Raw genomic sequence first — 27,196 nt, forward strand, 5'->3', positions numbered from 1 at the left:
AGTGTTAAATCTCAGAACAACACAGTGGTTTTCCAGCCTTAGCAGTGCTAAGTTTGTTTCAGTTCCTGGCAGACAAAATTACTTGATAAGATGCAGGATGATGCTACAACCTTTAGTGTGTCAGATATTTTATTTCTTCACTTCCAGTCACCTACTGATTTCAGTGCAGGTTTAAAAACAAACAAAAAAATCACAGAACCTTCAACCTTGGTTGTGTTGTGTACACTGAAAAAAGAGAATGTTTGAACCAACTTAAAAGTGTTACAATTTATAAAAACCTGAATGAATTAAATTGTTTGAACTCAAGTTTGCAAGTTAGAGTTGATTTTAACTTTCAAATTTAAGTTTAAACAACTAAATTCATTCAGGTTTTTACAAATTGTAACACTTTTTAAGTTGGTTCAAACATTCTCTTTTTTCAGTGTAGCCGGAATAAGTCAGAGCTGATTTTTATACCATGAAGAGATAAACAGAATCCAGTGGCTGCCTGGGAGGGATTGTACAGAAGAAACATAAATTAATACTAAGTTTGCAGGATCGGCACCATCAATGATGTTTTTAAATACATGAAAAATGAGCCGTGTGCAACCACGTTCGTCCTCTTTCCTGTGCTAATCTGTCAACATTTTCAAAGTTGTACTTGACAAAACTATTGTTTTAGTCTATCAAATTTCACACTTTCCCCTTTTGTCCAAACGCTTCACAGGCAGTGCCGTCAGGAGCAGAGCAATGAGGCAGAGGTCGCCTGGACGGCATGTAGTGAAGAAGCAGAACTCGCCAAAACATCTGCATCTCATCTGTGCTCCCATCTAGTCTTCACTCTCGAAGGTGTGCAGATATGTTTTGAGGCTCAGGGTGCTGGTGTACGTGAGGTTGGTGGAACGATACAGGTCCAGACCGGTCAAGATCTCCACGTCGCGGACTCGAGCCGTATGAAGCTTTAGCAGCTCTTCCACCCACTGCGACTCATCCTCGGCGCTCTGCTGATGCACAAACAGAAAGCCATAATTGGCAGCAATTATTGCAAAAGCATTGCACAAATGACCACTTTTGAGAAGCGGCAAAAACATTTAGCGTGGAGATTTATGTTGTGAGACATGTTCATATCTGTAATTTGGTTAAAAACAAGTAAGGTTGTCATGTTCTGTGGTTGCTCTTTTCATCTGCCATGTCTGATTTTAGTATTAATTTGGATGTTGTGTTTTCTGTGTGTCTTCCCTGTCTCTTGGTGCTGGGTGGTGGGCGTGGCACAGTCTTGACCACGCCCACTTCTGGATCCTTCCACACAGGTGTTTCCCATCAGCAGCTCATCACCAAGGAGTATTTAAGCCTCACTGGTTGCACTTGTACTTTTCCTGATCGTTGTGCCTAGTGCCTTCGCTTCTAGCTCTGAGTTGTGTGTTTTTCCAAGTCCTGTTTCCACGTAGTGTATCAGACCACCTGCCTGTACTGACCACGCTTTTTGCCTGATGATCCTGATCTGTTTGCTTGTTTTGGACTGCCTTATTGTGTACCGAACCCCACTGAGTAACTCAGTAAACGCCTTTCTAAACCAGAGCTATCGTGTCGAGTCCTGTACTTGTGTCCAACTGTTTCCGTCCGACACTCCTGATGAAGGTGGCCATTAGGGCAAGAGACACAACTGTAAGTTGATTTTTGGTTGTCAGCCCTTCTTCTTTTTGCTGAAAGTGAACTTCTCAAATGAATAATCAGTCATAATAATCAGACCTCGGCGCATGTTTGAGCAACTTTTTTCACCATCTAGTGGGCAATGTGAGGCTTCAATGTCAGGGCTTCTGGCACTTTTCCTACTTGAAACCTAAAATTCAAAGAAGGTATATACAGTGCCCACCAAAAGTACTGGAACACTTGGTATTTCACACATTTTAAATTGATGCCATTTCAAATACAACAACAACAAAAAAAACTAAACAAAACAACAACAAAAAACAATAATTTCTAAAATTATCTTTGTTAAACTCAAATTGAAAAGCAAATCTATACAACATAATTACTCCATACAATTAATTAAAAATATGAAAGCCAAGATGATGGATTGCATAAGTAATGGAAAGCTTTGGTGTAATACCTGTAAATAAGAGGAGGATTTTCTTAAAAAAGAAGACCTGAAAGTTCGGGTACAATTTGCCAGAAGGTACATCAGAGATGCAATCTGAGATTGGATGTTTTGGTGAAAGAAAATTATATTTGCACAAAAACAACAAAGTTTATCAGTTTGAACATTAAATATCTTGTCTTTGTGGTGTATTCAATTGAATATAGGTTGAAGAGGATTTTCAAATCATTGTATTCTGTTTTTATTTACAGTTTACACAACATCCCAACTTCATTGGAATTGGGGTTGTACGAATCATATTTTCCAGTCAAGAGCCAAAACACGTTTCACGATGTTCCATGACGAAGAAGATGATATGGAATAATTTGTACTGTAATTAGTAGGTTGTCACCAACACAAGTTGCCATGCTTCAGATAATTAAATGCTTCACACGAGAACTTTGCCTTGAGACGGTGCAGGATGTGCACGCACATGCCTGTGTGAGCAAAAACACAGGCAGTTGACACTCTCACTCTAGTCCTACATCGCTCTGTAATGTTTCCGCTTGTTGGCGATGCCACATGAAACGATGTTGGTATGAATTGCGGCAACATATTTTAAGAATGACTAATATGATTTTGTCATGCATGTTGGGCAAATGAATCAGAAGAAGGGATTTAATTATGGTTAAAGATCAGAGGTCAAGGCCTAATTACTGTCCAGGTCAAAATGTTTAGAAGTGAGTTTGGATATTTTATCTTTAGTGAAATAAAACATTTTATTGTATATAAGTGGGTGATTCTTTTAAATCTGATCGGATCGGATGTGTTGTTGTGCTGTTGGAAAACTTTGGATATATTTTACTGAGGTTTTCCAATCAATTGAGTGATGAATAACTGTGGCAGGAGTGATATAAAGCTGACCAGCGAATACAGTCACAATCAATCACAAATATTTTGCTGATCAATATGTGCTTTAGATCATCCATCGAGACTTCTTAGTTGTTGAGATATACACAGGTGTTTTCCTTGGCTTTTGACCAAACTCAGATCTTTTCACTTCTAGGTGCAATTTCTTTTTGGACCACATTTTCCTTGATCTTTCAGACTTCAGACAACTTTATTGATCCCAAAAAAGGGCAATTATGTTTAAACTCCAATTACCTCAGACAAGATACAGCAATTAATCCACAATTATTACTTGTTAACCATAATAATGGCACACATCAAAATTAAAGACAACACATATACATTTGACATTGTTTATGTGCACTAAACTTGAAGCAGTCCGTCATCCGAATTGAGGCAAAGTGGGTGAAGGCTGCTGCAACTGGAGTCGCGTCGCCGCTAGCTTGGGGGGAACGGGGACCTGCCGCAGCTAAAAACCGCGCAGCCCCCGGAGGGGAAAGGGGTGGCATGAGCGGTGGCCAGGATGCGACCACCCTCGTCAGAGTCCCAAGCTGTTTGGCCAAACTACTCCAAAATTGAATCACCTCTCAGTATCAACTCAAGTAATATTCACAACAAGTTTGAAGATAACCTGTCCAGACATTTTTGAGTTAAACACACACACACACACACTACTCTGTCATTGCCTCCTCTCACACATGCAGGGTAAAGAGGACCAGCCAGAAGAAAAAGAACAGGTGCAACAATGGCTACGCAATAAGAACTCCAAAAACTAATTTTACATCTACAAGTCAGTCATGGGGAGTTCAAGTTAGTCCTATATAGGCCCTGAAGTCCATCTCTGTCTGTGTTTATCCCCAGATTCCAAAGTGTGAAGCGGATGACAGTCTGCAACTCCTGCTGGATGGGATGTCAATCTGTCACTGGTTACCTCTCCAGCCAAGACCAGCACCCGTATACACCTGGTTGGGACGATGTAGATGTAGCATCTTGTCCAAGGACACAGACTGGTAGCGAGACCAGGAATCAAATCCACATCTACATATTGATACCCCCCCCTGCAGACTCTAAGGGGCTATCCAGTTAAAAAAGTGGCACATCTGTAGGTCTGATCAGGTTTGATGGTTTTGCTCCAGACTTTGGTGCAGCCTTACATCTGCTTCCCTGGCAGAGGAATTAGTGGATGTTGTACCTTCAGACAAGGACTAAATGTCTGTTCGGAGAATCCTTGTGTACTCCTTGAATGAGGAGTATTACTTGCACTTTGGGGAGAATGACAGCTATGAGATTTTAGCCATGTGGCTCTGAACGTTATCCAGCACTTAGGTGCTTCAATGTAGAGGACCCCAGGAGCTGGAGGAAACCAAGGACACGCCCTTGTGTCACCTGGCTGCAGCAGATAGATGGTCACTTCTGAGAGGTGTAGATGGAAGGCTTGTCTGTCTGCGTGGGTGTCAGCCAGGATCCAAGGCAGCAACTCGTGACACCGGTGCACATTCTGATCTGATGTGAACCTTCAGCGTGTCCGGACTGAGAAGATTTGGGGTGTATCTAATACTTTGCCATGCCCTCAAAGCATTTTCAATTGCCTACAAATGGGAAAAAAAAAAAAAATAGGGGAGGTGATGGTTCAAATCCCATCCTGATTGGAAAATCACTAAGGGCCCTTGGGCAAGGTCCTTAATCCCCTAGTTGCTCCCGGTGTGTAGTGAACACCTTGCATGGCAACAGCCTGACATTGGGGTGAATGTGAGGTATTATTGTAAAGCGCTTTGAGCGTCTGATGTAGATGGAAAAGCGCTTTATAAATGCAGTCCATTTAAAAAAATTGGAATCACGACTTTAAGTGAGATGAAAACAAAATTATAAATAAGTTGTTAATTAAAAAAGTCACACAGCTACAAAACCTCCGCCAACACTAGTCTCCAATTCCACAAAGATTTTACCTTGGAAAAAATTTTTAAGGCCAAAGTCCTGTTAGAAGTGACTAAATTAGATGTGATCAAATGTCAGGAGGATATATTTAGTTCATGCACTCAAAACAAAGTTTTTCATGGTGTTGTCATGTTTTGTTTTGTTTTTCAGTTTCTGAATTCTTTTTCAGATAATTTCCACAGAACATTGGTGATCTTTGCTATGCAAAATTTGTCATTGCTTTTTGGCACTTGGTTTCTGACTGATAACTGAAAGACAAACACGCAAAAATTGGAACCTCCATTCAATTTTGGTGGTGTAGGTAAATTCATAACAGAAAAATAACAGTAACCGAGGCACTTTTGATTGAGCTATAATGAAAACTGTACACCAAATGGGTTTTTCAATATTAAATTCAAATGTCCACAAAATCCACAATCCGGATTAGATCTGGATCAAACTTTGAGGTGATAGTGAGTGCCAGTCTGCACCTCATCTTCAAATATGAGAGTGATTGGGGCATGTTTGATTAAGATACAATGTAAAATATACATTAAATGGGGTTTCAATGATAACTTTAAATGACCACAAAATCTGTAATCTGTTTCAGATCAGATCAGGATCAAACTTTGTCAGGCGATAGATAGTGAGCACCAGTCTGCACCTCACTTTCAAATATGAGACTGATTAGAAGACTTTTGATTAAGATATGACTGTTGTGAAAGTGTCGTTAATGAACGGACAATGGATAAGCCAAAAAGTAACAATTTAATGTTGTGAATCACACAACGATGTACAGACAATAACAATACAGTGACTGTCAATCATACACCAGGTGACGTGTGGGCAGGCTCGACGATAGAAGACGCCTGGCGAGAGAAAAGCCGGATCCACACAGCTTCCACCGCGAACGGAGCTGAAGAACACCGGAGCCGCCAAGCCCTGCGCCCCAGGTGGCCGCTGTCTTCAGCAGTCAGACCCGGTACTCCAATCACACACTCGTGCAGCTCCTGAGATAACCACTTATCTGGGTGGGGTGTGAGGCGAAGCCGTCGCAGTCCACACCAAATGCCAACTCCGCAGACAGGGTATCCGTCCCAGGAAAACGGCTGCAAAAAGAGATCAGACTAATACTCGAATTTAAGTCAGCAGAGAAAATTACCTGATTGGTAGTTGATTTCTCGGCGGGGAGGTGGAGTTGCAGTCCGGCCTTTATGGTGGTGGTGATGAGTAGTGGATGAGTGACAGCTGGTACGGATGATGAGTGACAGCTGTCACTCCTGGTCGCTCCGAGCCCTCTCGTGCTTGAAGCCCGCACTTCAAGCAGGGCGCCATCTTGTGGTGGTGGGCCAGCAGTACCTCCTCTTCAGCGGCCCACACAACAATGACCTAAATATATACTCAACAAAAATATAAACGCAACACTTTTGGTTTTGCTCCCATTTTGTATGAGATTAACTCAATGATCTAAAACTTTTTCCACATACACAATATCACCATTTCCCTCAAATACTGTGCACAAACCAGTCTAAATCTGTGATATTGAGCACTTCTCCTTTGCTGAGATAATCCATCCCACCTCACAGGTGTGCCATATCAAGATGCTGATTAGACACCATGATTAGTGCCTGATGATGTTGTAGAACGCAACACAGAGAACTAAAGAAAAAACTATATTGGCACACAATCTTTAAGAATTTGAAGGTTGTTTGCACAGCCACATTCTTCTGAGCAGGTACGCAGCAGCCTAAAGACCCTTTCTATGGCGTCAGATCAGTGACAAAACCCCACTCGCGTAAAAAATGCGTGCTCCCAGTGCTCCCCCCAGCCCGCTCAAACTTGATTTCTGCTCACGCGAAGTTTATCTGCTCGCGCAGAGAATTCCTGCTAGCTCATTTGAAAGTTATGGCACTATGGGGGCGAGATTATGGCACTATGGGGAGGCAACCAGGTCGGCACTGCCTCTGCTTGATTGGCTGTCTCTGGAGAGCGAGTTTTGATTGACAGCCCTCCTCTCTGACACGGAAGTCAGTCGGAGACAACAGCATTAAGCGATTATCACCTCGTTTCTGCTTAAAACTTCACTTCAGTCATCATCTATCTCAGCGACAGATATCTGAAGCTTCTGTACAACAATCATTTCCACATTATTTCATAACAAATTACAGAAAGTCCTAAAAATCACCTCTTGACACCAGCGCGTCTGCAGACTGACTCTGTACACCCAAACCGATCAAATGGAATAAAGTGATTATTATCATGCACACCTGCCCATCTGCGCGATGTTTCGTGGTGCGCTCATACGAGCTCTACCGCCGTAAGTCACCCTGAGTTGTACGTATTCGCACTATGTGTGAAGGGGCCTTTACATTTTTCCTGGATATATGCACACGACATAGTGTTTTTGTGCCATGAAACAGAAACGTTTTCAGTCTTCTAGACAAACAAGATTCATCACTGGGAGAGGCCACATTTGTTTTAGCTGTCAAAGTTTCCCCGTAAGGTCAGTGAGAATTCCTTTAAAATGTCCGCACTTGCTGCATTAGGAACAACTGGGGCTATTTTTGAAAGCCGTGCGTACACAGTCAGTGGTTGACTCATACTTGACACCATGTTCTTTCCCTTTTGCTGTAACATTTGATGTTTGTCTGAATGGCAACATACCCATGTAAAAAAACAAACAAAAAAAATGTGTGGCCATTCGCACTATTAATATGACAACAGTCAGCAGACAATCATTGCTGAGCTGGCAGTGAAATTTGTCTAAGTGCCCCACGACTGTGAAGTTGCCGAGTGCACGTGGCATGCCAGAGTGTCGGCTCCCCCCACAACATGTGTGCGCGTGTTGCGCGCTCTCAACCGCCCCCCCTCTCTCCCCAACACAGGTGTACGTGTGGTTCGCGTCCCCCTCTGCAGGTGAGGCATCTCTCATCTGATCACAGAGACATCTTAGTCTGTGCGCTGACAGGACAGGAGGCGTGGCTGGCTGCCCACAGCTGTTAAGACATCTCCGGTTCTAGACATCACAGCTGCAGCATACCTCCCATGTTTTGATGGACACGTGCGTGTGTGTGCTTGTGTGGAAACATAAAAATGGACCGTCAGTCTGTTTGGACATGCAGCAGGCGATCTGAATGTCACATCTGACAGGACATGCGTGTCAGGCTGTAAGCAGCATGCTGCAGGACCAGGACAATCCAACAGTATGACAAATCCATCACTTTCAGTCACGTATCAGCAGAAATGCGCCGTACCAAACGCCGTTTGGTCACTTATCATAGCACTTTTTTTCTTTTTTTGAAAATATGTTTATCTGCTTGTTGATTTGAGCCATTTCATGCTCCTGTTGCAAGACAGTGATTGTAGCGTAGTGGTAAAGTTTCCGTCTGTTAATCAGAGCATGCGGGTTTGAATCTGTGGCATTTTTTTTCTTTTTATTTAACCAGGATTATTTAACCGCGGGCTTCTGTGTTGCGTCCCCCTCTTATGTATTATTTATATCAACCCAGTGATATTCACTAATTATACAGCTGGTTTTTATGTTATTTTCCTCCACATCAGTGGCATGATGTGGTGCACCTCGTCCCATGGAACACAGTGCGAGCTGCTGCTTGCACTGCTCAAAAGACACCATTGCATGCATGAGCCGTTGCACAGGCATCGTGCACACCTGCCCGTCGGCGCGATGTTTCGTGGTGCGCTCATACGAGCTCTACCACCGTGAGTCCCCCTGAGTTGTACGTAGTCGCACTATGTATGAAGGGGCCTTTACATTTTTCCTGGATATATGCACATGACATAGTGTTTTTGTGCCATGAAACGGACACATTTTCAGTCTTCTAGACAAACAAGATTCATCACTGGGAGAGGCCACATTTGTTTTAGCTGTCAAAGTTTCCCCGTAAGGTCAGTGAGAATTCCTTTAAAATTTCCACACTTGCTCCATCAGGAACAACTAGTTTTGAAAGCAGTACGTACAAAATCAGGGGTTGACTCATACCCGACACCATGTTCTTTCCCTTTTACTGTATCATTCCATGTTTGTATGAATGGCAACACACCCGTGTAAAAAAGCAAACAAAAAAATTGTGTGTGTGTGTGTGGGGGATGGATAAAAGGAAACATTCTGATTTAGCACATCATCAAGTTTTGCTCAACTTTTCCTTGTCCCAGGAGGAAACTAATACTCTGGACTTGCTCAAGGACTCTTCAACGCACAGACATTAAAAAGGTTAAACAGAAGCAAACACCATAATGACAATAATGATGGCAAAAAGAAAATCCTGATACAGTTGTGCCTCAAAAGCCATTCAACCTCTCTTGGATCCACATGGTCAAACAGGAGGCTCATTCTATCCAAATTCACTCATCTTTAGAACTTCGTGCAATTTTGTGCTGACAAACAGAAAGTGTCCAAATCAGTGTAGTCAAAGGATGAACGTTTTGTGACAACAATCTACTGTATTTTCAGAAGTATAAATTGCACCTGTCAAAAAATTAACTGTGAAGGTCAAGCCAAGTCTGCCAACCAAGTCAAGTCAGCCAGCCCATTCCCACATCTCTAAAATAATTATTGATCAGCTGCAGACAGGTGAAACGTGGATGTCCCCTCGGCCTTCTCCAGCTACTGGCGTCCTCAACATCCAGCTACCTGTGCAAAGTCATTCCAGTGATACCCAAGGATCCTTCAAAAAGATCTAGTTCCAAACACATCCAGTCTTCACCTAACTAGTTAGCATCCAGGTCTCACACCATACAGCAGGACAGGCAGCACCAGGACCCTCAAGACTTGGACCTTTGCTTGCCTGCAAATATAATGGCATTGCCAAACACCTCTGTCCAGTGACCTCATGAATCCACAAGTTCTTCCCATGGGCCTCTCAATCTCAAAGGCAGAGGAACCAGAGACATGCACATCACTGCCGAGGTAAGTAAATGTCTTTTGAAGTTCAACTCTTCCACCACATACAGATACACATCCAGGAAGTCATTAAAAGCCTGAATCTTAGTCCTGATCCAGGACCATCTCAAACCCAGACACTCTGATTCCTCATTTAGCTTCTCAAGTGCCTCAATCAGAGTATCCATTGATTCCGCAAAGATCACAGCATCACTCAAGTCACTGGTTTCCGCAACCCTACCAGACACCCAGTCCACACAAGCACTGAACAGTGTATGAGCCAGAACACACCCCTGACTCTACCTACACTCCACACAACACTCATAGTATCTGTGTATAGGCTTCACTGTGCAGTGGACAACCCCTCAACACTGTACCAGCAGCCATCCTCCAAAGACAAGACCACTGTGGTTTATTCTTCTTCTCAGGAGATGAGGCTCCAGATAGCTTCTCCCCATCCCCTTCATAAAGCACGCTACCTTCCAATGAAAAGCAGCGACAGAATTACTCCCACGGGGAGCAGAAACAGCAATCTTTCTTTTTTTGTTTTGGAGCTACGCGAGATGTTTGTTTGTTTTTTTTTCACAGCGATCTGAAGGTGAAAAAATTGTATCTAAATTGCACTGGTGTATAAGTCACAGCTTTTTTTCCTGTATGTGAACCTCATTTTTAACAGGTTTCCCTGAGGGTGACATGTGCACACCACAGCCTGTGTTGTTTCTTAACATAAGGATTCTTAAAATTCTAAAAATAAGCAAGATGGACAACTTAACAGGCGTTGGACAACATATTCAATGTTATTTGACGCGGTTTGGACAGATAATATTGTGAGATGCACACAAATTGTTGGTCCGTAGCGTTGAAAACACTACAAGGAAAATGTATATCCATTTGATTATCATTATTATTTTTTTAAATCAGCCATTTAATTTGGGATTTCTAAGCTTTTTTAGCTTAAAAATGTGTTCCTCTCTCTCTCTCTCTCTCTCTCTCTCTATATATATATATATATATATATTCACTGTGGTAAGTCAAAACATGCACCATATGATAATTTGGGTCCCAAACATCAAAACACATCTGACTTTATGAGCTCCAACTAGGTGTTGCACAAAACCAGAATTTCCAGAGATATTGTGTGTTCGAGAAACCTGTCAACCAACTTCCTGAGGTAATGGTCATGTTTAAGGAAAACATTTTTCTTTTGTCCCCACTGACTGAGTTTCTAAAACAGCTACAAATGACAGAGTTGACCCTTTTACAGAGTCCGCCTACTTCCAATTTAAAACAGAACAAAATGGACATTCTCACGAATTTGGCGATGTTCATTTTCATTCATTCATTTTCTGGTGTTTATCCGAGTCTGGATCATGGTGGCAGCAGGCCAAGCATCTCTACCGACACTTCCCTATCCTCAGCTAAGCCCTGTAACTGTTCCAGGGGAGAAGAGCCTTATTACTCCCACCACCTTGAGGCATTCCCAAACCACCTGTGACCTGGGTGTTCCCAGGCTCTTCCCAGTTGGACGTCCCTACAAGAATTTCCTAGGAACATCACCAGAGGGCATCGTCACCAGTTGCCTGAATGACATCAGCTGGATCCTTTTGATGTGAAGAAGTAGCAGATCTATTCTGTATTCCTCCAAGATAGTCAAGCTTCTCACCCTGTCCTGGAGTGTAAGTCCAGATACTTGACAGAGGAATCTCAAAGTTCATGGCCTTCTTCACCACGATGGTTCAGTACAGCCTTCGTAGAACATCAGACACCACCCCAATTAGTTATCCGGGTCCCTCAAGGTGTCCTCTGGGAGGTGCTGTGGGAGGACTCAGGTACTGGAACCACAGCAATGAGTGATTCGGTCTCTATATGATCAAAGTAGGAGCTGCATTCTCGGCATTACATGGGACCCATTTTTGGTGGGTGTTGGACTCCACCAGGTCTGCCCCTTGTCACCAATCCTGTTTGAGATGTTCACAGACAGGATCTCAAGTCACAGTCAGGGACCAGAGGGTGTCCAGTTTGGTGACCGCCGAGATGCATCTCTACTTTTTGCAGATAATGTGGTTCTCTTGACTTCTGAGGCACAAGTTCAAGGCAAAGTGTGACACACTTAGAATGAGAATCAGCACCTCCAAATATGAGACCATGGTCCTCTGTTGAAAAAGGGTGGATTGTCCCCTCTGGGTCAGGGGAGAGTTACTGCCCCATGGTCTTGTTCACGAGTGGCGGTAAGTTGGAGCATGAGATCTGGAGATGTTGCAAAATACAAACTGCTGTGTGTGTGTGACAGTAAACATCCAGGACAGTGGACACGTATTTAGAAGCTTTTCAACAGTTTGTGGCAGTGATTCATGTGCTGATGTACAGTTGAGTAAACACATTATGTTTGTTATTTGTGGGGACAGGAAACAATGTGCCTTATAGAATGACTCAGGCGGTGCCAGCTCAAACAGGGAAACTGCACAGTTATCTCACATTTTAAACAAAAAAGTCCCTGCTTTAGTTTACGGTACAGTAAGTGACTGTAATCCACAACAATGTGACTTTAAGAAGAATGAGTCTACAGACCATATGACAGGATCTTGTGGTGTCATTTGACCAGGAGTCCCAAACTTTTGCAATGAATAATTTTCCATGATAGCGCCAACAGTAACCCAAGCAAGCATCTAAGAATGTTCTAGTCATTGTTTACTCAGGTTATGGTGAAGATGTCAAGAAAGGACCAGATGTCTGCCATCCAGGGCCTGAGGTGGTCCTGTGGTGAGGTGGATGCAGAGGCATGCGGTACCAGTGTTGACTAAAAGCCACAATATGTTGATGGCATTCTGAGTCAAGGCCTGGGTCCCACTCTCTGGTTAGTTATGTCCACCAATGACGTAATAAAATCAGCTGCGTTCAAAGCTACTCCACAGATTTTGAGGGAATTTGTACCACAGACAGATGTTAGGGCATGGAAGACTCCATTAAATTGTGGAGGTCATCTGGATCTGAATTTCACTTTATATAGGCTTTGAAGGATTACATCAAAACTACTTCATGGATTCTCAAAAAATTTGTACCATAGATAGATATTAGGGCATGGAAGACTTCACTTAATTTTGGAGGTGATCCAGATTCGGACTGGCAGACATCAAAAATCTCTGATTGCTCTTGTTTTAATATCAGACTTAATGTTGAATAATTATGTGTTAATTAGACAATTTAAATTATATAAGATCATGAGGTGTTGCTCTCACTTTAGATGCAGTAGTGAATACATGCACAATTAACTACTAATAAATGATAATAATAAATAATTGAACTACAGCTAAAACTACAACTAATATATAACTGAACTGCAACATTATTTTTGCATCATTGACAGTAAAACAACAAATCTGGATGCAGATCCGGATCACCATTACATTTTGGAGTTGATCTGGATTCAGATCCAGATTTTGGATCAGGATTTCACTTTGTAGACTTGTAACGATTATGCCATACTGCACAGATTTTTACAAAACTTTCATCCCAGATAGATATTAGGGCATGAAAGACTTCACTTAATTTTGGAGGTGATCCGGATCTGCATCTGGATCATGGATCAAGATTTCACTTTATATAGGCTTTGAAGGATTACATCAAAACTGCTTCAAAGATTTTCATCAAATTTCACCACACATTGCTGTTAGGCCTTGGAAGACTCCATTCAATTTTGGAGCTGATCTGGATCCAGATCCAGATTTTGGATCAGGATTTCACTTTGTAGACTTGTAAGGACTATGCCTACTGCACGGATTTTTACGAAATTTTCATCCCAGATAGATATTAGGGCATGAAAGACTTCACTTAATTTTGGAGGTGATCCGGATCTGCATCCGGATCAAGATTTCACTTTATATAGGCTTTGAAGGATTATGTCAAAACTGCTTAACAGATTTTCACCAAATTTTCAAAACAGAGGGATATTAGGGCATGGAAGAATCCACTGAATTCTGGAGGTGATCCGGATCCTTGTTCTGGATCAAGAGTTCACTTTATATAGGCTTTGAAGGATTACGTCAAAACTACTTCAAAGATTTTCATCACATTTTCACCACACATTGCTGTTAGGCCTTGGAAGACTCCATTAAATTTTGGAGCTGATCTGTTTCCAGATCCAGATTTTGGATCAGGATTTCACTTCGTAGACTTGTAAGGACTATGCCATAACTACTGCATGGATTTTTATGAAATTTTCATCCAAGATAGGTATTAGGGCATGAAAGACTTCACTTAATTTTGGAGGTGATCCAGATTCGGACTGGCGGACGTCAAAAATCTCTGATTGCTCTTGTTTTAATATCAGACTTAATGTTGAATAATTATGTGTTAATTAGACAATTTAAATTATATAAGATCATGAGGTGTTGCTCTCACTTTAGATGCAGTAGTGAATACATGCACAATTAACTACTAATAAATGATAATAAATAATTGAACTACAACTAAAACTACAACTAATATATAATTGAACTGCAACATTATTTTTGCATCAATGACAGTAAAACAACAAATCTGGATGCAGATCCGGATCACCATTACATTTTGGAGTTGATCCAGAATAAGGATCCGGATCACCTCCAAAATTCAGTGGATTCTTCCTTGCCCTAATATCCCTCTGTGTTGTAAATTTGGTGAAAATTTGTTAAGCAGTTTTGACATAATCCTTCAAAGCCTATATAAAGTGAAATCTTGATCCAGGATCCGGATGCAGATCCGGATTTTGGATCAGGATTTCACTTTGTAGACTTGTAAGGACTATGCCATAACTACTGCATGGATTTTTATGAAATTTTCATCACAGATAGATATTAGGCCATGGAAGACTCCGTTAAATTTTGGGGGTGATCCAGATCCGAATCTGGGATCAAGATTTCACTTTATATAGGCTTTGAAAGATCACGTCAAAACTACTTCACAGATTGTCACCAACACAGATAGATATTAGGGCATGGAAGAATCCACTGAATTTTGGAGGTGATCCACATCTGGATTCTGGCTCAGGATTTGTTGGGACTGCTCCGGATCAATATGCAGTTTCTGCAGCAGAAAGATATGAAATCACGATGTAAAGCCAAGGTCAGGAAGACATTATTTTGTGTCAGTTTGTGAATTAAATATCAGATTGCACCATCTTGATCAGTTGGACCATTCTGGATTAGTATGCAATTATTGTACTGTGCTGTGGAATCCAGATCCAGGTAAAGCCGAGTCATGATGTAAATCACATATCTTTTATTTTGAGTCCTCCTCAACCCTGGACGGACATCAGAAAACTCTGAATGCTCTTGTTTTGGGTTAATTTTGTGTAAAGAAGTAGCTGCTGTGACCAGACCTCGAAACGTCAACTACACCTGCTCCTAATTTCCATCATGCATATGCAAGGTTGGGTAGGATTACTTTTAACGAATACATGTGGATTACATGTATGTACATACATACATACATACATGTGGATTACATGTATGTATGTACATACATACATTTGGATTACTTGTAATCTGATTATTTTTGGATTACATTTCAAAGTAATCCTACCCAACCTTGCACATATGATAAGAGTATTCCCTGCAACGGCAGATTGATGTATCATATATGTTATATGGCTGGGGGGGCCTGGCTGCCGGTTTGTTTCTGTTTTTTGGTTTTCCTCCCAGGTGGCTTGCGTTTGGGACTGAGTGGCTGTGTTGCTGAGGCTGTCAGGACCTCACCCTGATCACCTGCGACTCGTCAGGACTCACAGCTGTGGTGCATCTGGATGGATTGGAACATGTTGGCATTTAAGACTGGAGTGCACAGTGTGTATTTGCCAGAGACTCGACCTTGTGACCAGACGGGTGAGATCGTCGTCTCGGGAGCCATCTCATCAACAGCGGATGCTGAGAACGTCCAGGTTTGATGCACAGTCTGTGAAAGAGGAGGGGGTGAGGTCTCACGCTCGTCAGCACACTTCCTGAGGTACGTTAGATTTTGTGACTAACAGTTATACAGTCAGTAAATGTGGTGTCCCTCACACCTTATTGTATTGAGCTGTTTGTTAGTCATGTATCAGCTTCCACTGCAGTGGAGTTTTGTGAACTGGATGTTCCATGCCTGCAGGTTGGGAAGCTGATCAGTAATCAAGCCAGGAAGTGTTTGCTGTTTGTACACCTTTAAGTGTTCTGTGTGTAGAGTGTGGACTCACATAATGGTTCCTTCTTTCAGACTCGGTTTGTTGCGGCCACCTGGGGGGTGTCGGCGGGGTCCTTGGGTCCGAACAGCTTCTGGCTCCGGACCGTTAGCGCTGCTGGGAGCGCACCACGCCAGGCCGCACCTTTTTGTTATTATATTATCACTGTTATGTATTAAATTCAGTTAGCCTTTGTACCGTGCTCTGCTTGTTTCATACTGGGTCCTTCAAACGCTGGTCGGTTCTCCGAGCTGCGTCCGACACATAACAGTAGTCTCTGGCCAAACATCACGGACCCAGCGGTAGCAGAGACGGTATCAGCTCCGGGCGTTCTTTAGTTGAGCACATTTTGGTTGTGTGTTGCACTCAGCTGCGCACATAAGAGCAGCTCGTTTGTTTTTTCTGTCGCCAAAGGGGTTTTTTCATTTTTTGCACTCTGGTTCCCCCTTGTGGTGACTGAATCACGTTACCGTCAAGCTCTTGAGTAGGAACAGGTGTGTTCCATTTGGTTGAGCTTGACGGTATAACTCACTGATTTGTTTTGTGTTAGTTCATTTTGTGTGGGTGTTTTTTGAGTTGGTTTTTGTGTGGGATTTTATTTTTTTGTTGTCCACTATTTGTCTGGGGTTGTGACCCTGCAGCCTGTCTGACAAAGAACAAAAAAAAAAAAAAAAAAAAAAAAAGGACCCAAACAACTGTGTGTTGGTCTGTTTGTTTTTTCTTTTATTTCTTTTTGTTTCACATCCCCAGGGTTAGATGGAACGGTCCCCTGGGGGGTGATGGGGTGGTACTTGGGTTGTTTTTTCTCTTTGTTTTTTGTTATGCCCTCTCTTCTCCTCTGACTCCAGCCGGGTGTGCCGTAGTGTCGGCATTGCTGGAGGGGTGCAGTTAGGTTGTGCTGGGCGTTTCCCAGGTAGCCTCTGCACCCGGGAGGGGAGGGGGGGGGTTTGGGGTGTCTTTTTGTTTTCCCCCCCCAGTTTCCGCCCTCAGGGTTTGACTGTGGTGTCCTCTGGGGGGGAAAGGGCGTTGGGTCCATCTAGCCGTGGACGGCCGGGGCTGGGTCCATTGGTCATGAGGGGAGGCGTCTCCTGGGGTTGACGAGTGGTCCTCTGGGAGGCGCTGGTAGTCCCCGTGGGTGACGTTGGATCCCAGAGGGACCTCGGCCGTGGTTATTACTCCTGGAGCTGGCGGGTGGCCCTCTGGGGGGTGTTGGTCCCTACGTGTCGTTTGGGGGGAGGAGGGGGGGTATTTTGGCATTTTTGTTTGTGAGCTCAAGTTTGGGTTTCTTTTCTCCCCTTCCCTAGGGTTTGATGGAACGGTCCTCTGGGGGGGGGGGGGGGGGGTGTTTTGGTTGTTTTGTTTTATGACTAATCACACATGTTTGGATAAAGGCTGACCGCACAGGTGTAAGAACTCCTGGCCACACCTGTGCTAAGAGACTGTCAGAAACAAGGGCAAAGATGCAGCCAGTTCAACCAGTCTGTTGGAGGATGAACGCAGACGCGGTTTCCAGCCATGGTCCCTGGAGGGGGGTGTTTCTCCTGGGCCAGGTGTGTGTGGTCGCCGGGAGGCTTCCCGTGAGGGTGGGGTACTGTTATATGGCTGGGGGGGCCTGGCTGCCGGTTTGTTTCTGTTTTTTGGTTTTCCTCCCAGGTGGCTTGCGTTTGGGACTGAGTGGCTGTGTTGCTGAGGCTGTCAGGACCTCACCCTGATCACCTGCGACTCATCAGGACTCACAGCTGTGGTGCATCTGGATGGATTGGAACATGTTGGCATTTAAGACTGGAGTGCACAGTGTGTATTTGCCAGGGACTCGACCTTGTGACCAGACGGGTGAGATTGTCGTCTCGGGAGCCATCTCATCAGCAGCGGATGCTGAGAACGTCCAGGTTTGATGCACAGTCTGTGAAAGAGGAGGGGGTGAGGTCTCACGCTCGTCAGCACACTTCCTGAGGTACGTTAGATTTTGTGACTAACAGTTATACAGTCAGCAAATGTGGTGTCCCTCACACCTTATTGTATTGAGCTGTTTGTTAGTCATGTATCGGCTTCCACTGCAGTGGAGTTTTGTGAACTGGATGTTCCATGCCTGCAGGTTGGGAAGCTGATCAGTAATCAAGCCAGGAAGTGTTTGCTGTTTGTACACCTTTAAGTGTTCTGTGTGTAGAGTGTGGACTCACATAATGGTTCCTTCTTTCACAGACTCGGTTTGTTGCGGCCACCTGGGGGGTGTCGGCGGGGTCCTTGGGTCCGAACAGCTTCTGGCTCCGGACCGTTAGCGCTGCTGGGAGCGCACCACGCCAGGCCGCACCTTTTTGTTATTATATTATCACTGTTATGTATTAAATTCAGTTAGCCTTTGTACCGTGCTCTGCTTGTTTCATACTGGGTCCTTCAAACGCTGGTCGGTTCTCCGAGCTGCGTCCGACACATAACAATATATTACCTGAGCAACACAAACTTTTTTTGACTGATCTGCAGCGTCAAAGGTCAACCAATTTTAATCACTTTGTCATAATGACATGTGCTTTAAATTTAGAGACTTAGAACATGATAGCATTCATCGTTTGTGAGTTATATTAGCAAACAAGTGTATAAGAGTCAGAGGGATGGGGCAGAAAACACACAGTTGTGGTGTTTTTGGGTGAATGTTTTTATTTTGGCTGTTAGCGGCGGTAATCATGAACTGTGTGAGAGTATGTTCACTCCACTGGAGTATGTGCTGCTCTAATTTGACAGAGTGAACGTGTGTGTTTTTGAGTCATTATCTTTGGCTAATGATGTACATCTGTGGTGTCATTAAATAACTTAGCAGAACAAAAGTCCAAACCAAACATGCAGGTTTTTCTCACACGGCATCCCTGTGCTCCACTGGGTTTGTTTTTACTACTAGGAGGAGATTCAGTTCACCCGTTCCCATGAGAACAAGAACAAGAACAGTAAAGTTTACTGTGGAGGATTTAGTGAAGCCACTGGCACCTCCAAGTGGTCAAACCAGCAGTACTACAGCACTAATCAAACCCTGACACTTGATGCACACAGTAACACACAATTTGGATTGCAACACTTAGTCCATGGGCCAAGCAGGTTTTTGGTACCACTTAAGAGGGAAAAAAACGACACTTAGAATCCAGCCTCAGTGTATCATGGCCTACACAAAAATGTATGATAACCATCCTAGGGTGGTAGCTGTAGCCAGGTCGGGGTCAATGAAGAATTACACAGAGGTCAAACTTTACAAATGCTCCAATCATGTTGAAAACTATATCACATTACTTGTCTGATCATAACGATTCCAAAAAGGTATCTATGACAGACTATTATGGAGTTACGGGGTCAAAAATGGTGACAAAGGTCAATTTCAGTTTGTACAGGGGTCAAATATTAAAGTTGCTCCAATTTCAGTAAAGATTTATGCAAATTATTGTTTGGGTTAATAGTGTTGTGAAGGTGTCGTAGCACGGACCCACAACAGGGGGCGCAAATGAACGGACAATGAATAAACCAAAAGGTAACAATTTAATGTTGTGACACTACACAACGAAAAGATACAGAAAATATGCACAGTCAATTAGCACCAGGTGACGTGTGGCAGGCTCGAAGATAGGAGACCCCCCCGACGAGAGAGAAGCCGTACTCCACACGGCTTCCACCACCAACGGCCTGAAGAACACCGGAGCCGCCAAGTCCCGAATCCCCAGGTGGCCTCTGTCCCCGGCTGTCGACCCTGGTACTGCTGGCAGAGAGCAAAACAGGATGTGTGAGTGTGAGTCCGCACACTCAGTAATACACAGTCCAACACTGATGGGAGGGAGCACCTCCACCTCCAAATCACACACACTCGTGCAGCTCCTGGTCAACCACTTATCTGAGATGGGGTGTGAGGCGAAGCCGTCGCTGTCACACCAAACGCCAATCCTCCAGATAAGGCAACACTCCAGGAAAACGGCTGCAATAGAAGTTCAAGTTATTACACACACAGTGTTAGTCAGCAGAGAAATTACCTCAGGAATGGTAGTCGATTTCTCGGCGAGGAGGTGGAGTTGCAGTCCGGCTTTTATGGTGGTGATGATGATGAACGAGTGACAGCTGGTGCAGGGGATGAATGACAGCTGTCACTTCTTCTAGGTCTGGCGCCCTTTCGTGCTTGGAGCCCGCACTCCAAGCAGGACGCCCTCTGGTGGTGGTGGGCCAGCAGTACCTCCTCTTCAGCGGCCCACACAACAGGACCCCCCCCTCAACGGGCGCCTCCTGGCGTCCGCCCAGGCTTGTCCGGATGCCGTGCGTAGAATTCGGCCAGGAGGGCCGGGTCCAGGATGAAGCTCCTCTTCACCCAGGAGCGTTCCTCAGGTCCATACCCCTCCCAGTCCACCAGATATTGGAAACCCCGGCCCTTACGATTGACGTCCAGGAGCCTGCGGACCATCCAGGCAGGCTCCCCGTCGATGAGCCGGGCAGGAGGCGGCATTGGTCCCGGAGTACAGAGGGGCGAGGTGTGGTGCGGCTTGAGACGGGAAACATGAAAGACGGGGTGAATCCGCAGTGAAGCCAGGAGTCGAAGCTTTACTGCGGCCGGGTTGATGATCTTGAGGATCTTAAATGGTCCGATGAATCTGTCTTTCAATTTAGGGGAGTCGACACACAGAGGGATGTCCTTGGTCGAAAGCCACACCTCCTGCCCAGGCTGGTATGTGGGGGCCGGGGAACGCCGGCGGTCCGCATGGGCCTTAGCCCTCGTCCGGGCCTTTACCAACGCAGAGCGGGCGGCCCGCCACACCCGGCGGCACCACCTGAGGTGGGCCTGGACCGAGGGCACACCGACCTCTCCCTCCACCAATGGGAACAATGGGGGCTGGTACCCCAAACATGCCTCAAAAGGGGAGAGGCCGGTAGCAGACGAAACTTGGCTGTTGTGGGCATACTCGATCCAGGCCAGCTGGTGACTCCAGGCCGCCGGATGCGCGGAGGTGACACATCGGAGGGCTTGCTCTAACTCCTGGTTAGCCCGCTCTGCCTGGCCGTTGGTCTGGGGGTGGTACCCGGACAAGAGACTCACGGTGGCCCCCAGCTCCTTACAGAAACTCTTCCACACCTGTGAAGAGAACTGGGGGCCCCGATCCGAGACGACGTCCGACGGTATCCCATGCAGCCGCATGACGTGGTGGACCAGGAGGTCTGCCGTCTCCTGGGCTGTCGGGAGCTTCGGGAGGGCCACGAAGTGGGCCGCCTTGGAGAACCGGTCCACTATCGTGAGAATCACGGTGTTGCCCTGGGACGGCGGGAGGCCCGTGACGAAGTCCAGGCCGATGTGAGACCAGGGGCGATGAGGCACTGGCAGAGGATGGAGGAGTCCCGTCGTCCTCCGGTGGTCCGCCTTACCCCTGGCGCAGATGGTACAGGCCTGGACGTAGTCCCGGACGTCGGTTTCCAGGGACGCCCACCAGAAGCGCTGCTGGACTACTGCCACGGTCCTGCGCACTCCGGGATGACAGGACAGCTTGGACCCGTGACAGAAGTCCAAGACGGCAGCTCTTGCCTCTGGTGGGACGTATAGTCTGTTCTTGGGGCCAGTCCCCGGGTCCGGGCTCCTTGTCAGGGCCTCCCGGACGGTCTCCTCCACGTCCCAGGTGAGGGTGGCCACGACAGTGGACTCGGGGATGATGGTCTCGGTGGGGTTCGACAGCTCCGCTTTGGCTTCTTCTTCATGCACCCGGGACAATGCATCTGGTTTTTGGTTCTTGGTCCCGGGGCGGTACGTGATCTGGAAGTCAAAGCGCCCGAAGAACAGAGACCAGCGGGCTTGCCTGGGGTTCAGCCGCTTGGCGGTCCGGATGTACTCCAGGTTACGATGGTCCGTGAAAACCGTGAAGGGCAACGACGCCCCCTCCAGCAGGTGTCTCCACTCTTCAAGAGCCTCCTTCACCGCGAGGAGTTCCCGATTGCCGACGTCATAGTTCCGTTCAGCTGGGGTCAACCTGCGGGAATAAAAGGCACAAGGATGGAGAACTTTATCAGCCTCCACGCTCTGGGACAGCACGGCTCCTATCCCTGAGTCAGAGGCGTCCACTTCAACTACGTACTGGCGATCAGGATCAGGCTGCACCAGAACTGGTGCAGTCGAGAACCGGCGTTTCAACTCCTGGAACGCGGCTTCGCACCGATCCGACCAGGTGAAGGGGACTTTGGTGGAGGTCAGGGCAGTCGGGGCTAACTACCTGACTGTAACCCTTGATGAACCTCCTATAGAAATTTGCAAAGCCGAGGAACTGCTGTAGTTTCCTGCGGCTTATCGGTTGGGGCCAATCTCTCACCGCCGCAACCTTGGCCGGATCAGGGGCGACGGAGTTGGAGGAGATTATGAACTCCAGGAAGGACAAAGAAGTGCGGTGGAACTCGCACTTCTCGCCCTTCACAAACAGCCGATTCTCCAACAACCGCTGTAGGACCTGACGTACATGCTGGACACGGGTCTCAGGGTCCGGGGAGAAGATGAGTATATCGTCCAGATATACGAAGACGAACCGATGCAGGAAGTCCCGCAAGACGTCGTTTACCAAAGCTTGGAACGTCGCGGGGGCGTTGGTGAGGCCGGACGGCATGACCAGGTACTCAAAGTGACCTAACGTGGTGTTGAACGCCGTCTTCCATTCGTCTCCCTCCCGGATCCGAACCAGGTGGTACGCGTTTCTAAGATCCAATTTAGTGAAAATTTGGGCTCCATGCAGGGGCGTAAACACAGAATCCAACAGGGGCAACGGGTATCGGTTGCGAACCGTGATCTCGTTCAGCCCTCTGTAATCAATGCATGGACGGAGTCCGCCGTCTTTCTTGCCCACAAAAAAGAAACCAGCACCCATCGGGGAGGTGGAGTTTCGGATCAGCCCGGCAGCTAAGGAGTCCCGGATGTAGGTCTCCATTGATTCGCGTTCCGGACGTGAGAGGTTGTACAGTGTACTGGACGGGTACTCAGCGCCCGAGACCAAATCGATGGCACAATCATACGGTCGGTGCGGGGGAAGAGTGAGCGCCAGATCTTTGCTGAAAACGTCAGCAAGATCATGGTACTCCTTTGGCACCGCCGATAGATTGGGGGGGACTTTGACCTCCTCATTAGCCGTAGTGCCGGGAGGAACCGAGGATCCTAAGCACTCCCGGTGGCAGGTTTCGCTCCACTGCGTCACAACCCCAGACGGCCAATCAATCCGGGGATTGTGCTTCACCATCCATGGAAAGCCCAAAATCACTTGGGAGGTAGATGGTGTGACATGGAACACTATCTCCTCCCTGTGATTCCCAGACACAACCAAAGTCACTGGTTGTGTCTGATGTGTGATTAATGGAAGCAGGGTGCCATCTAGTGCTCGCACCTGCAATGGTGCCGGCAGAGCCACCAGAGGGAGCCCTACTTCCTTTACCCATCTGCTGTCCAGCAGATTCCCTTCAGACCCCGTGTCTACCAGTGCTGGGGCGTGAAGGGTTAAATCCCCACAAAGGATTGTTACTGGGATTCGTGCAGATTTGCGGGGTTTTCCCGCGTGCGTGTTATGGCCCACCCTTAGCCCAGTTTCTAAGGACGGGCGTTGTAGTTTGACCGTTTTAGGGCAGTCCTTCTGCATGTGCTCGCAAGAGCCGTAGACAAAACACTCCCCGCGGGCCAGCCTCCTTTGTCTGATATTTGATTTTAATTTGGCCCTGCTTGTGTCCATAGCCTCCTCAGCAGGGGGAGCTGTAGCCACAAGGAGCTCTCTGGCAGTGAAGCGTGGGGACGACGTCACCTTGTCGGAACCGGAAGGGGGAGGGACGGCTCGTGCCCGGTCACGGCCCCCGGCCTGCTCCCGACGATGCTCGTTTAAACGGTTGTCTAAGCGTATAACTAAATCGACAAGCCCGTCAAAATCCCGCTGTTCCTCCTTGGCCAGTAGGTGCTCCTTAAGAACCGGGGACAGTCCATTTACAAAGGCGGCGCGGAGCGCAACGTTATTCCAGCCGGACCTCGCTGCCGCGATGCAGAAGTCGACTGCATACTCGGCTGCGCTACGGCGCCCCTGTCTCATTGACAGCAGCACGTTCGAAGCGGTCTCGCCTCTGTTGGGATGATCAAACACCTGTTTGAACTCCCGTACAAACCCAGTATAAGACGTTAGGAGCCGTGAATTCTGCTCCCAAAGCGCCGTAGCCCATGCGCATGCCTTTCCTCGAAGCAAATTAATAACATAAGCCACCCGGCTAGCGTCCGATGCGTACATGACAGGGCGCTGTGAAAAGACGAGCGAACACTGCATGAGGAAGTCCGCGCACGTCTCGACACAGCCCCCATACGTTCCGGAGGGCTTATGTATGCTTCAGGGGACGGTGGGGGGGTTCGTTGAACGACCAGTGGAACATCTGATACAGGCCCAGGACCAGCCAGAGGAGTGGCTGCAGCAGCGCCCTGATCGCGCGCTTCCACCCTGGCGGTGAGAGCCTCCACCCTCCGATCAAGGAGGACACTCTGCTCGGTCACAGAAACTAACCGAGCCGTGAAGGCGGTTAAGATCTGCTGCAGCTCACTCAACACGCCTCCCGCTGACGCCTGCGCTCCTGGCTCTTCCATTGGCCGTTCAAACTCGGGTTGACGCCCCTCGGAGTCCATGACGATGGCCGAGAAATCCTGTTGTGAAGGTGTCGTAGCACGGACCCACAACAGGGGGCGCAAATGAACGGACAATGAATAAACCAAAAGGTAACAATTTAATGTTGTGACACTACACAACGAAAAGATACAGAAAATATGCACAGTCAATTAGCACCAGGTGACGTGTGGCAGGCTCGAAGATAGGAGACCCCCCCGACGAGAGAGAAGCCGTACTCCACACGGCTTCCACCACCAACGGCCTGAAGAACACCGGAGCCGCCAAGTCCCGAATCCCCAGGTGGCCTCTGTCCCCGGCTGTCGACCCTGGTACTGCTGGCAGAGAGCAAAAACAGGATGTGTGAGTGTGAGTCCGCACACTCAGTAATACACAGTCCAACACTGATGGGAGGGAGCACCTCCACCTCCAAATCACACACACTCGTGTAGCTCCTGGTCAACCACTTATCTGAGATGGGTGTGAGGCGAAGCCGTCGCTGTCACACCAAACGCCAATCCTCCAGATAAGGCAACACTCCAGGAAAACGGCTGCAATAGAAGTTCAAGTTATTACACACACAGTGTTAGTCAGCAGAGAAATTACCTCAGGAATGGTAGTCGATTTCTCGGCGAGGAGGTGGAGTTGCAGTCCGGCTTTTATGGTGGTGATGATGATGAACGAGTGACAGCTGGTGCAGGGGATGAATGACAGCTGTCACTTCTTCTAGGTCTGGCGCCCTTTCGTGCTTGGAGCCCGTACTCCAAGCAGGGCGCCCTCTGGTGGTGGTGGGCCAGCAGTACCTCCTCTTCAGCGGCCCACACAACAAATAGAGCTCTAAAAAGGAATAGTTTGTACCATCTGTCATGCTTAGTTATCATGTTACAGGGTAACATATGTCACATGTCATAGAATTCAATGGATGTTGACCTTGTTTGACCTTTACTTTGGAGACAATGCATTCAACACAGTCAAAACTATTCCATTTATTGATCCTTTTATTTCAACCAATAATTTGCATCATTTTTTTGCTGAAATTGGAGCAACTTTAACTTTAGAACCCTGTACAAACTGAAACTGTGATATAGTTTTCAACATGAGTGAAGGATTTTTAAAGTTTGACCTTTGTGTAATTCTTCATTGACACCTGGCTACAGCTACCACCCTAGAATGGCTATCATACATTTTTGTGTAGGCCATAATACACCGAGGCTGGATTCGTTTTTTTCCCCTTAAGTGGTACCGATTAGGTCAAAATTCATGGAGTGGCTCATGGACTAACTAGGATTTGGATAGAAACAGAGAAAAATGCAGAGATAAATAGAATACAAAGAAATACAGAGAGATAGATTCCTTCATGGGTGGGCCAACAGAAAATCAAATTTGAAATTTCCATGAAATGGGAGATATTTTGTGTGTGTGTGTGTTTTAACAAAACTAATCAAAAAAGCAAGCGACTTATGATCAAGAAGATAAAATATCCCCCACTGCTGCCATACTGGCTGTTTGCATGTAATATATCAGAGGTAGTAAATCATTTATGGCAATCTACTGTATTTTTCAGAGTATAAGTCACATGTTTTTTTTTTTTTGTTTTTTGTTTTTTTAGTTTTGGAAGTCCTGCAACATATACTCCAGTGTGACATTTTTTTTTTTTTAACAGAAAATCACACATTCGTTATTAATAATAACGGTGACTATTTTTATCGAACATTCCTGGGAATCAAAGCATAAATAATCTCTATTATTATATGGCTACGACACTATGCACACACTGATTGGCTGATTTGGTCTCATCTGACCACATGACCTCACATGCCTCCTCTGGATCATCCAGATAATTATTTTAAAATCATACAATATCAAATTTTTTTAAATTTATTTTTAGATTCTGTCACTCACCGTTGAAGTGTACCCACAATATAGGGGTTTGACAGGGCATGGTGCAATGAAAGTGAGGGGTGCACAGTCATAATCCCACAGATGGTAGCTTTGCACCATTGGCTCCTCAGCCAAGCACATACGGTACACCAAACATGAAGAAATCCATATTTTGTGAGATGTGTATTCACGTTTCGGGAGATATTTTTTTCAATATTCGTGTTTTGCAATTCATGGTTTGCAGCTGATTCACGTTTTGGGTGTTAACAGGATTAAATAGATCCTGGCACTTAGCCTGGTCTGGAGCAGGTTAGCTCAACAAACTACATCTCCATGGTGTCTTATGCCATAACATATCCCACTTTCCACTCCCCTGCTTTCCTGCAGATGATGGATGAGTTGAGCCAGGATAACCACGAAATCCTGGCTTAATCCCTGTACTGCTTCTCTTATTTCATTGCTGATTGAACTGACAGATGTGGCGGTGCTGCCCCCTGCTGGGCGGGACTTACCTTGCAGCTTTCACTATTGTCTGGTCTGTGGGGCAGGATGAAGGAGAAGACCTTCAACGCACCATCGCACTCCTCCACGGTCTGGTTCTGCTCTCGACAGCTCGACACCACGATGTAAAAGTGGGAGGGGATGTGCAGCACATCAGTGGAAAACCTGAGAGTTTATTCACAAAATGTTCAATCGCTGCCCACAACTTTCTCAGATTACAAAAACAAAATATAATC

General features: G+C 46.1%; 1 protein-coding gene across 4 annotated transcripts in view; it reads right to left on the reverse strand.

Annotated features, from left to right (window-relative positions):
- Positions 1 to 499: 499 nt before the first annotated feature.
- Positions 500 to 27,196, reverse strand: part of LOC117501571 (ectonucleotide pyrophosphatase/phosphodiesterase family member 2) — an 86,604-nt gene continuing 59,907 nt past the window's right edge. For 2 of the 4 annotated variants that reach the window (XM_034160476.1, XM_034160477.1), the window contains exons 24-25: positions 26,972 to 27,125; positions 500 to 983 (exon numbers count right to left, since the gene is read on the reverse strand). In XM_034160476.1, coding sequence (XP_034016367.1) covers positions 810 to 983; positions 26,972 to 27,125 — 328 coding nt within the window. In that variant the 3' untranslated portion in view covers positions 500 to 809. The remainder of the gene's footprint in view (positions 984 to 26,971; positions 27,126 to 27,196) is intronic. The other 2 variants (XM_034160479.1, XM_034160478.1) reach the window with 1 other exon arrangement.

The sequence above is a fragment of the Thalassophryne amazonica genome, chromosome 20, assembly GCF_902500255.1.
Source record: "Thalassophryne amazonica chromosome 20, fThaAma1.1, whole genome shotgun sequence".
Taxonomy (NCBI): Eukaryota; Metazoa; Chordata; class Actinopteri; order Batrachoidiformes; family Batrachoididae; genus Thalassophryne; species Thalassophryne amazonica.